The sequence below is a fragment of the Triticum dicoccoides genome, chromosome 6B (genome assembly GCF_002162155.2).
Source record: "Triticum dicoccoides isolate Atlit2015 ecotype Zavitan chromosome 6B, WEW_v2.0, whole genome shotgun sequence".
Taxonomy (NCBI): Eukaryota; Viridiplantae; Streptophyta; class Magnoliopsida; order Poales; family Poaceae; genus Triticum; species Triticum dicoccoides.
The window spans coordinates 42,864,279-42,878,556 of NC_041391.1; the positions used below are offsets into that span (position 1 = coordinate 42,864,279).

A 14,278-nucleotide genomic window follows, 5' to 3' on the forward strand; every position below is an offset into this window, starting at 1 on the left:
GAGTGAGCACGGGGGGCAAGCCGTGTCCTAAATCTAGCGGCGGTAGCGGTCAAACGGCGCTGACTGGACGGAACCATGATGGGAGGGCAAAAGCACAAAGAAACCAAAGTGAGTTGGGCAAGAACGAGGGTTTTTGGAAACTAGGGGCAAACCTGCTGAGGGGGACACAACTAAGGGCACCAAATTAATTATCGCATCTCCATTTGGATCAGTGTGGAGGCACAATGCTCCCTAAGAAGCCACTAGGGCCACCGTAATCTTCTCATGCTCTCGCACAATGCAAAGATGTCGTGATTCCACTAAGGGACCCTTCAGGGCGGTCACCGAACCCGTACAAATGGCAACCCTTGGGGGCGGTCACCAAACTCGTACACTTTGGCAACCCTTGGGGGCGGTCACCGGTACCCGTCAAATTGCTCGGGGCGATCTCCACAACCTAATTGGAGACCCCGACGCTTGCCCGGAGCTTTACACCACAATGATTGAGCTCCGAACAACACCAACCGTCTAGGGCGCCAAGGCACCCAAGAGGAACAAGCTCTATGGTGCCCAAACACCCAAGAGTAATAAGCTTCTCAAACTTCACTTCCACGTATCACCATGGAGAACTCAAACCGATGCACCAAATGCAATGGCAAGGGCACACGGAGTGCCCAAGTCCTTATCTCCCAAATCCCACCAAAGCAACTAATGCTAGGGAAGAAAATGAGAGGAAGAACAAGAAGGAGAACGCCAAGAACTCCAAGATCTAGATCCAAGGGGTTCCCCTCACATAGAGGAGAAAGTGATTGGTGGAAATGTGGATCTAGATCTCCTCTCTCTTTTTCCCCCAAAACTAGCAAGAATCCATGGAGGGATTGAGAGATATCAAGCTTAAAGAAGGTCAACAATGGGGGAAGAACACGAGCTCAAAGGATAAGGTTCATTGGGGAAGAAGACCCCCATTTATAGGAGGGGCAAAATCGAACCGTTATGCAGCCCGCAGCCCGCATCTGGGCGGTAGTACCATTGCCGGAGCGGTAGTACCGCTGCCACAGTGGTACTACCGTTGTGGCAAGCAGGCATAGGGCAACCAGGGCTGAGGGAGAAGAAGTACGCGCACTAGGGCGGTACTACCGCTCCCTACAGCCGCTGAAAAACAGAGGAGGGCAGCGAGCTGAGCAGCAGTTGTAGCGGACGTAGGAGTGGTACTACTGCTAATAAGATGTACTAATGCGCCCTACTGCCGTCCCTAGTACCGCTCCCCTGCGTGGTCCTTTACGAAAACCCGACACGAAAAATCGAGACCACAACATGGGCGGTAGTACCAGCGGCGCTAACAAGCGGTACTACCGCCGATATGCGGTACTACTGCCCTGGCCGCGGTACTACCGCTTAGCACCCAACACCCCTTGTTTTGCACAGCACGGATCCAATAAAACTAGAACTGCCATAACTTCTGCAAATGAGCTCCGAATTGAGCAAACTCAAGCTTGTTGATCCAACAGAGAAGCCTCCAACAGAGAAAGGTTTGCCACAATGGTCCACTTGATCAAGGGCAAACCTTTGCCTTGCACATGGTCCACTTGAGCTAGATGATGACGATCTTGACTCCCTCAAGTTGGACCATCTTTCTTGATTGCGTTGGCTTGATGAAGACTAGTTTATTGCTCCCCCATACTCCACTATGGGTGAGCCACTTTTCCGTACATCTTCACAAATCCATTGTTACCACAATGGACGGCAAGCTTCAAGCATTTGATCTCTTCGTGATGCTCCACTTGAACGCGCACACCGCAACCTAACCCCACAAAGAACTCTCACATAGACCATGGGTTAGTACACAAAGCACAATGTACAATGCTTACCATACCATGGGATCACTTGATCCCGCTCGGTACATCTTCTACGCTTTGTGAGTTGATCAACTTGATTCACTCTTGACTTAGTCTTGATCAACCTTAAATCTTTCCAACTCTCTTCATTTGGATGATGTCTTGAAGGTAAACATGAATGAGCACACAATCTTCTTCTTCAAGACATGATTGCAATAAGCTCAACACTCACATGACCAATCTTTGGATAATTCCTTCATAGCACCTTGGTCAACTCATAAACTCCTTGAAACCAACACATGGATTTCAAGAAAAGCCTATGGACAAATCCTTCAAATATAACTCAAGGCAACCATTAGTCCATAGAGATTGTCATCAATTACCAAAACCAAACATGGGGGCACCGCATGTTCTTTCAACAATGCTCCCCAAGAAGCCACTAGGGCCACCGTATTCTCCTCACGCCCTCGCACAATGCAAGATGCCATGATTCCACTAGTGCTTCCCTTGAAGGCGGCAACCGAACATTTACAAACAAGGTTGGGGCAATCTCCACAACTCAATTGGAGGCACCCAACACCACCACGAAGCTTCACCGCAATGTATTGTGGCTCCGAGGTGACCTCTTTCGTCTAGGGTGCTCAAAGACCCAAGAGTAACTAGATCCGCAAGGGATTAGTGGGGGAATCAAATACCTCTTGCTGAAAGTGTAGATCGGGGCCCTCTCAACCAAACCCTGGAGAATCAACAAATTTTGTTGGCTAAGGAGAAAGATCGGGCAGAAATGAAGCTTTGAGAAACAATGGAGTTTTGGGGATAAGATGTGGGTCTTCTTGGAGAAGAAGACCCCCTTTATATAGTGGAAACAAATCCAATTGTCATCCTGTCCACAGGTCGCACTAAGCGGTACTGGACCAACGGAAGTACCGCCGAGCGGTACTACTGTTGGCTAGAGTCGTACTACCGCTGCCTAGAGAGGTACTACCGCTGGGTAGCCTTAGGACAGCTTTTCAGAGAAACAAGGTGGAATTCCAGAGAAGCGGGAAAGAACAAGGGTGCAAAAGGAAGATGTGTACGTGATGATTCCACCCAAACATTTCCGATGTGTGCCCCCTCTTAATAGTATGACTTTCTTACGACTCAAATCCACTGAAAAAGAAACGAGCAAAATAACCGTCTTGACTTTAAATCCCCGAGGGGCACAAATCGTTTTGTGCCATATGATAGATTATCTGAAATGCTCAATGCACACGATTAGTCCGCAAAAGCCTTGTCATCAATCACCAAAACCACTAAGGGAGAAATATGCCCTAACATCGCTGACACACTTTATAAAAAGGTTGAGGCCCCATTCACAACAGAACAAGCAGAAAAGGAGTAGAGAGACGCCATGATCACCACCACCATTCCCATAAACCCTAGCCGCCGCCATCTCTATCTCCATACCCATACCATTCTCCCCATAGTTAGCCACATTTGTAATCGGTCCATCGCATACAGCGACATTATAAGGTTCTATACAATCATCCATCCTTCATCAATATCATCTACAATGGTTTTCATCTATGATATGATTGCAATGCGTGAGGAATCCCCTCAGACCATGGCCTGAGGCAAAGCCTTGAAGCCCTATGTAGTTGTTCATAGGATCTGAAAGTGCGTATTAGTCAGGCACCTAAAAGAAGTTTTGCATCAGTCACTTTTCATCAGGATCATTAGATCTTCATCCAACGGCCCGAAATAGACCAACACTGTCATCTTCTTCCTCCCTTTCTTCTTCCTCTCACACACCCACAACCTACCCCACCCCAACTGCCGGTCTCCACCACCCGCGGGCGATGGGTGCTACCATGCACCGCTTCACCGCGCCACCCTCCACTCAACCCCACCCCCCTCCCCCGCGGTCGTTGCAGGCCACCGCCCTGGCCATCCGTCTAAACCCCGAAGACCCCCGGCACCCCCAGTGAAATTTCTTCCTGGCCTCCACCTAGGACACCGTCCCCGGCTCCGGCGCCGACACCGCCGCTCCTCACGTCGTCCCCATATTCGGCCTCGTGCACAACAAAAAACGACTGACACAGGGGAAATTTCCAGGCACATCAGATTTAGCAAAAACCGAACTGTGTTAGCTTGATACTTTAATTAATAAATCTGCCTTCTTTAAGACAGAAGAGAAAAAATTTGTTACAAAGCGTTTTTTCGCGGGTCCTCGATTCAAATTTCGACCCCCCACGCGCAGAAACGGAACGAAGAAACGAAAAAAGACGCGCCAAGCCAGGGCAAAAAGCCTCTGCGCTCTGATTGGTCGACTGGACGCTCCCACGGATCGCTCCCCCCTCCCTCCGCCCGCAACGCTCCCCGCGCCCAATATAAAACCCGCGCCCTCGCCGCCGTCCCAACCCACCAAACTCAGAGCACTCCTCCGATCCATTACCACCGCCGCCAACACCGCACCTCGAGAGCCCTCGTCGCCGGAGAAGCAGCAAGCAAGCAAGATGGCCGGGAGGAAGGGCGGCGAGAGGAAGAAGGCGGTGACCCGGTCCGTGAAGGCCGGGCTCCAGTTCCCCGTCGGCCGCATCGGGCGCTTCCTCAAGAAGGGCCGCTACGCGCAGCGCGTCGGCTCCGGCGCCCCCGTCTACCTCGCCGCCGTCCTCGAGTACCTCGCCGCCGAGGTAACCACAGATCTTGGCTGTCCCCGAGCATCTGTTCCTGCTCTGTTCTTGTGTTCGACCGACAACTGATTTCGTTCGGCGCTGGAAATCGCAGGTCCTGGAGCTTGCAGGCAACGCGGCCAAGGACAACAAGAAGACGCGCATCGTGCCGCGGCACCTGCTTCTCGCCGTCCGCAACGACCAGGAGCTCGGCAGGCTGCTGGCCGGCGTCACCATCGCCCACGGCGGCGTGATCCCCAACATCAACCCCGTGCTGCTGCCCAAGAAGTCCGCCGCCGCCGCCGAGAAGGAGGCCACCGCCAAGTCGCCCAAGAAGAAGGCCGCCGCCAAGTCCCCCAAGAAGAAGGCCGCCGCCACCAAGGAGTAGCCGCGCCATGGCCTCGCCTGCTACGCCGAGGGACCGTGTGGTGTTGCTTAATTCCATGTCTTCTGGCTAGCTGGATCTTGTATGTAGTGCGGCGTTGCAAGCTGGTGGTAGTCTGTACTCTAGTTTAGTGGCCCTTTCATCAGATCTCGATGAGCAAGGCCGGCATGGCACTGTGTCTGAGATTCACTATGCGGGAATGGCTAAGGAAAGATGCAATCCTTTCAATCTTAATTGTCTTGTGAACCAATGGCTGAAATCAATCTTGTGGATCTTTGTTGCCTGTCTTTGCCTCGGTAATATTTGTTGTGGATCTGAAAATTGCCACATGTGTTTTTGGCCTACTGAAGCATGGTCCTCAACTTCAGCCAGCCATGATAAACTTCTTATCCTAGATGTCATCTTTCAGTTCGCAGTTAATTATCACCCTATTAACAGGGCCACCATGTTGAGGCCGATTGTGTTTTACTTCCAAGGAGCAGGGAACTGGATGAATCAACAGTAACATTCCATCTTATACGTGGTAACCAAATTCAGTAAATTTCATGTAGATATTTGACCGTGGGATGCATGAGCTTCTGGAGTGAAGGAGAAGTCAGCACGTTGGCAGGAACCTCGGCCAAGCCTTCAATCCACAAGTTGGTACTTCAGATTCGCAAACAGTATATACGTGCCCAGCGAAAGATTGATCTGACATTTCTCAGTAAACAAACAAATTCCTAGAGCATTCTTAGTTTCTTGGTTAAAACGTGTATATATTCAGCAAACTCGTTCCCACCACAACAGCAACAAGCCATCCAAACTACAACACAGCTTCAAGATGGCCATTACAACAGACTCAAATGCCCGGACTGCTACTAGCTCCAAACAAGCTACTGGAGTACTTACTACTTACCCATATATAACACGACTGCTTCACTTGCTAATACTATATATACTTACTAAATCATAACTCTCCATACATACATGCATACTACACCGACTTGAGCCCCAACACCGTAGAGACCCCCTATACATTTGACAACCTCCAAAACGTACTGCAACAACATACTAAGAGACAGCAGCACACGCCTACTCGGCATGGTTCGAATCACCCCCCTCGGAGAGCATCCAGCGCATGTACTCCGCCCCGTCGTCCAGCGATGAGACCTCGCTGGGGATGGTTACCCTCTTGCGAGTCAGCGTCTCTACCGTCACGGCCGCCCTCTTCCGCCCACCTCCTCGGCGCGAGCGCAGCTGCTCATCCATCTCCTCATAGTCGCCCTGCGTCAAGTTAGGTAGGGCGTCATTCACTTTGATTTGGGCAGCAAGAGAATTTGTAGACCATACTACCAAGACTTTAGGCATCGGCCGAAGGACTTATGGAATTTGTCCATCATACTGATCAGCTAGCAAGACTCACCTCTACATATACATGACAACTCGACTTCTCGTGATTGTCCCTGACATGCTTGTAGGGGAATGTCTTGCCACACCCCGCGACCCGACACTCAAAAGGCCTGACTTGGTCGTGGCACGCCTTCATATGCATGGTTAGATTTGATTTCTGCAATGGAAAGGGGACACATGAGTAAAGACAAAAGTGTGTGTACATAAAACCACACTTGAAAGAAGAGTAAGGTATCAGAAAGTGTATCTAAGGTCTTACGTTGGAAAAGGAGCATTCACAGCCATCAAAACTGCATTCCAGCCTTTCAGTAGAGTGCACTTTGTCATGAACTCGTAGATGCCTTTTAATGTTCTTCCTCAGGTGTTTCTCCCCACAAATATCACAGTGAGTATATAGATGGCAAGACTGGTTATGAGCCTTCAGGCACTTGGCATTTGTGAATGTCTTCAAGCAGCCAGGCTCACAACAGACTACTTCCACATAGTCCAATTTGGCTGCCAGAAAATAGCAAAACATGCATCAGGTCAAGGCATCCCGTAAGCACGCCGTGAATAACAAGGAATGAACTCCAGTAAAAAATAATAAAGAACGTGCTTCGGTACACAATCTGATTTAACAAGCTTTCTACTGATGGATTCTTATCACTGAGGTCATACCATGTGACTCCTCGTGTTTCTTCAGCTGTGAAGGATACTTGAAAGCCTTTTTACAGCCCTCCTCCTGGCAAATAACCTGTTGGTTGCTTTTAGTGTCATCAATTTTGCATTCGGGTTCTTCCTCATGCATTTCCTTAACATGTCTTTGAATATTCGCCTTGATGCTGAACCTCTTGCCACAACCTTCTAGAGGGCATGTAAACAACTTGCCCTCATGTGTAAGCATATGCCAGTTCAAGTGATCTTTTCTTATATAGCTGAAGGGGCAGTCTTCAAGTGGGCAGGCGAAGGATCTCTGCAGTCAAGCAAGAAAAATAAGTCCAAATTCAAACAGTTGCAGTACTTATGGTTTGCTAAATATTACATGTCACCCAAACAGAAAAATACTGATGCAAATCTTCCCTATCTCAAACCCTTAAACCCATATCATCCAAATAATGAGGGAGCAATATATTCTGAAAATCGGATTCTCATGAAACGACTACAAGATAAAACCCTTCAACTCAAATTTATGCTCAAAATTTCAAGATAATAGATAGGAACCTACATAGTCATTTCAATCAAACATTTATAGTAATAAAAGGAAAATAGGTTAAAGAATAATGAAGCAAAGACCAAATTCAATGACCCAAGTTTAGCAAAATATTTTGTTCTCTTAAAGTCTAATGAGAGAGGAGTATCGTCATCATAGCGAGCAGAGAACCAATGAAGAATGGTGCTAGCTTTCTGAGACGACATTTTGTTATCGGATCCTCTCACTCTTCGCAAAGCTCCATTGAGGAAACCCACTAAGAGATAGTAGGATAAAACAAGGGTATAGCCACCCTTATCTCCAAAGAATCCAAAACACACCTAATAGCTATTTGTTGAGTCAAGATATGAATATTGTCACCATAGCGAGCTGAGAACCAATGAAGAATGCTCCTAGCTTTCTGAGACGACATTTTGATATCGGATCCTCTCACTCATGGCAAAGCTCCCTTAAGGAAACCCAGCAAGAGATAGCAGGATAAGATAAGGGAATTGCCGCCCTCATCTCCAAAGGATCCACAACATTTACAATTATTAACTGTCAAATAAAGATGGAAGTATCCACACCATAGCGAGCTAAAGAACCTAATAAACAAGGACCAAGCTTTCTGAGATGGCATCTTGATTTTGGATCCAATCTTTGCTCCAACTAAGGACCCCAAAACATGAAGCCCAAAGAAGTAACAGAGAAAGAGGACAGTAGAAAGATAGGAGATAGATGGCGTCCCATATTCCCTGAAGGATCCATTTTACAACTATGCAACATCACAATGAACAATGGACAGCATCAAGCCAATCATAACTCAGTTACCTATGCTTTAATGCCCTAATAGGCAGCATCAAGCCAATTATAACAGTTATATATGCTTCCACGGCCTATGTAACTGCAGACTAGCCAGGAAACTCAACATATTTTATACGCAACTCAATAGATGAAAAACAATTCAGCAGGCATTTGCATAGTACAAACAAAAACAAACAAAATATTATGCAGATTATCACAGAGTTATGTAATGATTAAAACAGTACTAAACGAGTATAAAAAAGGACAAACCTCCTGAATAAGCGTGAAGGAGGCAATCTTGTTGGAGCTTCACAGGAGGTCATCCCAACCTGTTACTAGTCCAACCAAGATTAAAATGTGCCTCCATGCATTTTGGAGTTCTGTAATGGGATCCAATGCTTCACGCTGTTAAGTATCTATTATCTAAACCCTGCAAAACAGTTGTGTTTAGCGAATTGTATAAAATAGAACAATTTGTTTCCTGGAAAGATTCATGGATGCAGAAAATACAGGGAAACTGTGCGGTGTTATTGACTTGTCCAGTAGTCTCAAATTCTATTCATTCATGAGAAATACCAACCTCTTTGGAATGACTTTGCATGTGCTGCTTCAGATGAGCTGGCTTCCGGAAACAAGCTCCGCACTCTTCACATGAGTGTTCAACCCCATGAACAACCTTTTCACCATTTGAGTTATAGATTTCTGATGCGTCTAACTCATCCTATAGATAAATTTGGGAGAGAGTATTATCAATATCACACATTTTCTCAACAGGGCGAAAAGTATGTGGAAACATAAAGGGAAAGTACATCATTCGTAAAAAAAAAACACAGAATATAAAATGCATAAGCATAAAAGTGAAACGGTTAGATTTAATTGATGCAACCCACATAAAGTACCATTATCTATGATCTACAGAGCGGACAAAATCACTGGATTTGACTTCCTATTTGAAGTAGGATGAGGCATACATGATTCACATCTATATTTTCATCCTTAGTGTTACACTACAATGCAAGTCCGCAGATCGGGGTCATAGCTATCGCAGTGATTCTGGTTGAGTGGTCGTAATGTTGCGATAGGCGTATTTATGTTCTAAGTTATAACATCACCTAAGATTTCGTTCTCGCCTGGTCTACGTGCAAGGTGAAGTTATTTACAACTTGATGAAAACTTGATTAATAAAAGTGGGCAAAAATGAGAAAAGATACACCTATACATCAACTAAACCAAAAAAGGGTGCACAATGCCTTTCAGCACAACGAAGATATAATCTTAACCATGTGCCAAAAATATCTGTAAAATAGTGTACCTTGTGCTGAGCAACCATGTGAGCTCGAATGAGATACATCTTGGACCTAACAACAGTGCAAAAATCACACTTGATGCGTCTAACATCTTTGCTATGCGTCTCTTCAGACTTTTCATCTCCATCGATCCCATTTCCAGAAGACATCTAACAGTAGTGAACGAGAAAGTTAGAAGCGGTGTTTATTACAAAATAGCAAGCAACTTGATGAAACATTCATATGTACCGAATACAAACAGAACAAAACAAGAAAATTGAAAATGATTGCAAACATGTACATAACTCACCTACCTATCTACTCTTCTTTTATCAAATATATCAACAACCAATGCAAGTATCGCAAGCTTTTAAAGTGGATAACTTAATATGAATGTTAATGACTCTACAGCATGTGAAACCCCAATCAGAAAAATACAGTGCATTGCCTTTAAGTTTTAAGCATAATACAGAAAAAAGGCATCCATAATTACAAGACAACGCATAACAATATATGAACAGTGCATTAATCACAGTATATGGCTACAAAATCCAAAAATTCTGGGACAAGACACAAGACTATCTCAGGAACTCAGAAAATCTCTTATATAAGTTACTAATGAAGAAATGGCCAGTATACATATTTAGAATAAGAGTTCCTCATCCACACAGATTAATGAGTTTTCTTCCAGTGCAGATGATCTAAGATCCATCTTTAACTGCCTATCAATTCCTTCCAAGGTGTCATAAATTTCCCTTCGAGCATCATGCGCCTTGTCCTGTACCAAGAATTCATGGACACCACCATCGACTTCAATCCAACTACACCCTGGTTTTTTGAAGATATTCCTTGTCAACATTTGTTTCCTTATATCCAGAGCTTCTTTCCACCTATCTGATGAGGCATAGATATTCCAAAGAAGCACATAAACCCCATCATCCCCTGGTTCTCTCTTTATAATTTCCTGCCCGGCAATCTCAGCCAATCTATCATTGCCATGAACAAGGCATGCACTAAGAAGTGACCTCCATATAACAGTATCAGGTTCCACATCCATATCATATATCAGGGCTTCTGCTTCCTCTAATAGCCCACCCCGTCCTAACAAATCAACAATGCATCCATAGTGCTCAAGCTGTGGTTTAATGTTGTAGATCCTACGCATTTTGTCAAATAACTCTCTGCCTTGCTGTATTAACCCAGCATGGCTGCAGGCTGACAAAACTGAAACAAAGGTCACACTATTTGGAACAACCCCAGACCTTAGCATGTCCTCAAAGAGCTCAAGAGCTTTTATCCCATCACCCTGGACAGTGAAGCTCGAGATCATGGTTGTCCATGTGAATGCGTCCTTCAACGGCACTTCTTCGAACACGGCAAAAGCCATCTCTATACTTCCACTCTTTGCATACATGTCCATCAGAGCATTGCTAACAATAATATTTGTGCTGATATTGAACTTACTTCCATACCCATGAATGACACGCCCAAGATCTAGAGAGCCAATGTCAGCGCAGGCAGACAGTACACCTACAATTGTGACATGAGTAGGACAGTGACCCTCCAGCACCATCCTACCAAAAATTTCTAGAGCCCGGATGGGCTGCTTGGCCTGAACATGGCCGGTCACCAACGCTGTCCAGGAAACCGTGCTCTTCACCGGCATCCGGTCAAAGAAGGACAGCGCCGCATCCACACCAACACACTTCATATACCCATGCAGCATGCTGCCCCAGGTGACCTCGTCTTTCACCGCCATTTCGTCGAACACCCCTAGCGCACCCTCAAACCTCCCGCACCGGCAATACATATCGACCAGAGCGTTGCCGACGAGCTCAGAGCCCAACCCGCAACGGAAAATGAGCCCATGCACCCCTGAACCAGCGCGCAGATCGCCAGCCCCGCCGGACGCCAAGAGGGCGCCGACGACCGCAAAGCCATCGGGGCGGTGGCCGGAGGCGACGGCGCGCGAGAACGCGGACATGGCCTCGCGGTGCTGGCTCAGCTGGAGGTGGAGCGACATGAGGCTGGTGAAGGAGACGAGGTCCGGGCAGGGGATCTCGCCGAACAGCCGGCGCGCCTCGGCGGGTCGGCCGAAATCGGCGTAGCACCGGAAGATTTTGCACGAGATGGACTGGTTACTGGGATGGAGGCCATTGACAAGGGCCCGGGCGTGGATTCTCTCGAGCTCTCGCAGGGATCTGCACTGGGCGAGCAGGTGATGGCAGACGCTCCTGTTCATCCACCGCGGCCACCTGGAATTAGAGCCGACATTACTGGCTAAACTGGTAAGCGGTCCACTCTACTGGCGACCGTCAGCGACAAATCGCCGCAGCTCGCCGCGGATCTGGACAAACGCCAGGAGAAATCTAGGCGCGCGGCGAAGGCCTAGCTCGCGCTCCGGACATTTTTCAGCTCGTGGAATGAAATGCAGCGGTGCTGACGATTGTTCGGGCTAAATCATGGCGAGGAGAGGGAGAGGTTCGCTGGGGATTCGAGAGGGAGGGCGGGGACGGGTGCTCACCGTGGACTCGGAGGGTGCGGCCGTGGGGGACGGAGCTGGGGATGACGCTGGCTCGTGGGCAGCGGGGAGGCGGCGGCGGAGGGAGGGAGGGAGGGAGTGGTTTCCTTGGCTGTTATGGAGGCTGGCTGGTGGCCTCTTTAAAACCCTAGCGCGCCGGTGTCTTCCTGGGCCTAGTGGGCTTCGCAGCGGATGGGCTGACGACGTCTGGAAAGGAGAGCTCCCTCCTCCCACGCGGCGGGGAAGCTGCACATATATTCCCGCCGTTGTCATCCTGGTTTTCAGAAAGAAAGAAAAAAAACTGAACGAAATCACCAGCTAAGTAAGGTTTAGGGGTACGAGGGATGGTACAATTTCAATATTTCGCTCCTCAAACCACTCGAAATGAACGAAAATCTAGCCGATCCGGCAAGTTTGTGAGCACCTTTGTGTTGATTCTTTGCTACAATGCTCGTACCTAGAAATAGTAAAATCACAAGCTAAACGAAAACAACAATCAAAACTGCCGTCGCTGCCCTGAAGGTCGTCCTCCTTCCGTTATGGTATCGATCACCTCCATGTTATCCGAGTTATAATAATGCGATTGCATCCTATCCTTCTTTGCGCTAGGGACAAAACAAATTTTAGGGCCAGAGCTTCGGCCACACTAGCTAGTAGAAAAAGAACCTAATGTTCAGCCGGTTCGAACGGCTATGCATTAGTCCCGGTTCGCGTTGAACCTTTAGTACCGGTTCATGGCACGAACCGGTAATAAAGGAGTGGTGGCAGGCTGACGTCAAGCCGGGGCCCCACGAGCCCCTTTAGTCCCGGTTTGTGACACGAACCGGGACTAAAGGTGTAACCTATAGTGCCGGTTTGTGTCACAAACCGGGACAAAATGGGTCTAACCTTTAGTTCCGGTTGAAGACACAAACCGGGACTAAAGGGCAATTTTCAAACTCTACCCCCCCTTATCGCCATTTCAGTTTTGTAAAAAACAAAAAAAATGATAAAAACTTCAAAAATTAAAATCCTTCGAGATGTAGTTATGTTACTACATCTACTAGTTAGGAAAATTAAAAACCTTAAATTTGAACATGTTTTGCAAAAAAGTGTTATCAAAAAGTAAAACGGCCATATCTACGGCCTGTTTGCAAATTTTTAGAATCCTCAAATTCTAAAAGGAAAAAAAGATATGCTCAAATTTCAGTTTTTTTTAATTTTCGTTAAATCTGGTCAAATTGTGTTCAAACTATGGTCAAACTAATTATTCAAGAAATATTAGTGTTAATAAATAATTATTTTAGTTTTTTTGACTTTTGGTCAAACTACTTATTTAAGAAATATTTCTGTTACTAAATAATAATTATTTTTTAGAATAATAGTTTCAAACTCAAACGGTGAAACATGTGACTTCATGCTCAAGCTAAATTTCCGAGGGTTAATAAGATTGACAGCTTACTATTGTCAGGTAAACAACAAGTGCAGACTTGGAAACTAGGGGCGAATAGAACTCGGAAGTTAAGCGTGCTTAGGTTGGAGTAGTGAGAGGATGGGTGATCGATCGGGAAGTTAGACGATTTGGAATGATGATGGGTGATTAGAGCAATGATGAGCGGTGATTAAAGACTAAATCGTCAAGTAATTCAGAAATTTGAAAAAAAATCATTTTTTTCAAAAAAAATAATTTTTTAAATAAATAATTCCTTTACTACCGGTTGGTGTTACCGAACGGTACTAAAGGTCCCCTAGACCACCACGCGGGCTTGTGCCACGTGGTGGACCTTTGGCCCCGGTTCGTGCTGAACCGGGACTAAAGGGGGGGTACCTTTAGTCCCCACCCTTTAGTGCCGATTATAGAACCGGGACTAAAGGTCCTTACGAACCGGTACAACAGGGCGTTATTCTACTAGTGTCAGAACATCCGCACACCAGTCAATCTTACCATTATCTGCTGCAATAAATCTACCTTTGTCGTCTCTTAAGACTATTCCCATCGTACTCCTAAGTAAGTCATGGTCAAAAGAAGCATCAATGCTAAGTTTAACAAACCCCTACCAGAGGACAAGACAACCCCCTTGTTTTCATGGAGACTTTTTGAGGGGAAGCAGTAACAAAATTGGTTGTAAGAGCCCAGATTCCCATTGAAATCTGGTGTGCATTTTGAGTTGTCTCCTTCTGAACCAATGTACGCTTTTCCCACCAAATGTACCAGGGTGATATGGCAATCATTTCACGTATATTCTGGATGCCCATCATACACAACTCATGATCTAGCATT

The 14,278-nt window shown here is 46.5% G+C and overlaps 3 protein-coding genes across 4 annotated transcripts; 1 reads left to right on the forward strand and 2 right to left on the reverse strand.

The window, feature by feature from the left end:
- Nucleotides 1-4,199: 4,199 nt before the first annotated feature.
- LOC119325053 (protein H2A.6-like) lies at nt 4,200-5,133 on the forward strand. The gene is made up of 2 exons (XM_037598808.1): nt 4,200-4,486; nt 4,581-5,133. Exons 1-2 carry the CDS (start codon nt 4,310-4,312, stop codon nt 4,851-4,853), a joined length of 450 nt encoding a protein of 149 aa, XP_037454705.1. The 5' UTR covers nt 4,200-4,309; the 3' UTR covers nt 4,854-5,133.
- Nucleotides 5,134-5,566: 433 nt separating this feature from the next.
- LOC119322618 (transcription factor IIIA-like) lies at nt 5,567-12,122 on the reverse strand. Of its 2 annotated transcripts, XM_037596103.1 has the most exons (7): nt 12,022-12,122; nt 9,524-9,667; nt 8,792-8,932; nt 6,897-7,191; nt 6,499-6,734; nt 6,253-6,396; nt 5,567-6,113 (listed from the first exon to the last, which is right to left on the reverse strand). In XM_037596103.1, exons 2-7 carry the CDS (start codon nt 9,665-9,667, stop codon nt 5,922-5,924), a joined length of 1,152 nt encoding a protein of 383 aa, XP_037452000.1. In that variant the 5' UTR covers nt 12,022-12,122; the 3' UTR covers nt 5,567-5,921. The 2 variants fall into 2 exon arrangements, with proteins under 2 accessions (XP_037452000.1, XP_037452001.1); XM_037596104.1 differs by lacking the exons at nt 9,524-9,667; nt 12,022-12,122 and adding an exon at nt 8,482-8,641 and having other exon boundaries at nt 8,792-8,929.
- Nucleotides 9,674-12,112, reverse strand: LOC119322617 (putative pentatricopeptide repeat-containing protein At5g59200, chloroplastic). The gene is made up of 2 exons (XM_037596102.1): nt 12,022-12,112; nt 9,674-11,752 (listed from the first exon to the last, which is right to left on the reverse strand). The coding sequence occupies exon 2, from the start codon at nt 11,737-11,739 to the stop codon at nt 10,141-10,143; it is 1,599 nt and encodes a 532-aa protein (XP_037451999.1). The 5' UTR covers nt 11,740-11,752; nt 12,022-12,112; the 3' UTR covers nt 9,674-10,140.
- Nucleotides 12,123-14,278: the final 2,156 nt, after the last annotated feature.

What these genes read in the sequence shown, in the direction of transcription:
- LOC119325053 (XM_037598808.1), top strand. Translation starts at nt 4,310, where the DNA reads ATGGCCGGGAGGAAGGGCGGCGAGAGGAAGAAGGCGGTGACCCGGTCC. An exon ending in TCGAGTACCTCGCCGCCGAG is followed by an intron (nt 4,487 to 4,580) that starts GTAACCACAGAT and finishes TGGAAATCGCAG; the next exon opens with GTCCTGGAGCTTGCAGGCAA.
- LOC119322618 (XM_037596103.1), bottom strand. Translation starts at nt 9,667, where the DNA reads ATGTCTTCTGGAAATGGGATCGATGGAGATGAAAAGTCTGAAGAGACG. An exon ending in ACATGGTTGCTCAGCACAAG is followed by an intron (nt 8,933 to 9,523) that starts GTACACTATTTT and finishes ATTTATCTATAG; the next exon opens with GATGAGTTAGACGCATCAGA. An exon ending in TGCAAAGTCATTCCAAAGAG is followed by an intron (nt 7,192 to 8,791) that starts GTTGGTATTTCT and finishes GCTTGACTGCAG; the next exon opens with AGATCCTTCGCCTGCCCACT.
- LOC119322617 (XM_037596102.1), bottom strand. Translation starts at nt 11,739, where the DNA reads ATGAACAGGAGCGTCTGCCATCACCTGCTCGCCCAGTGCAGATCCCTG.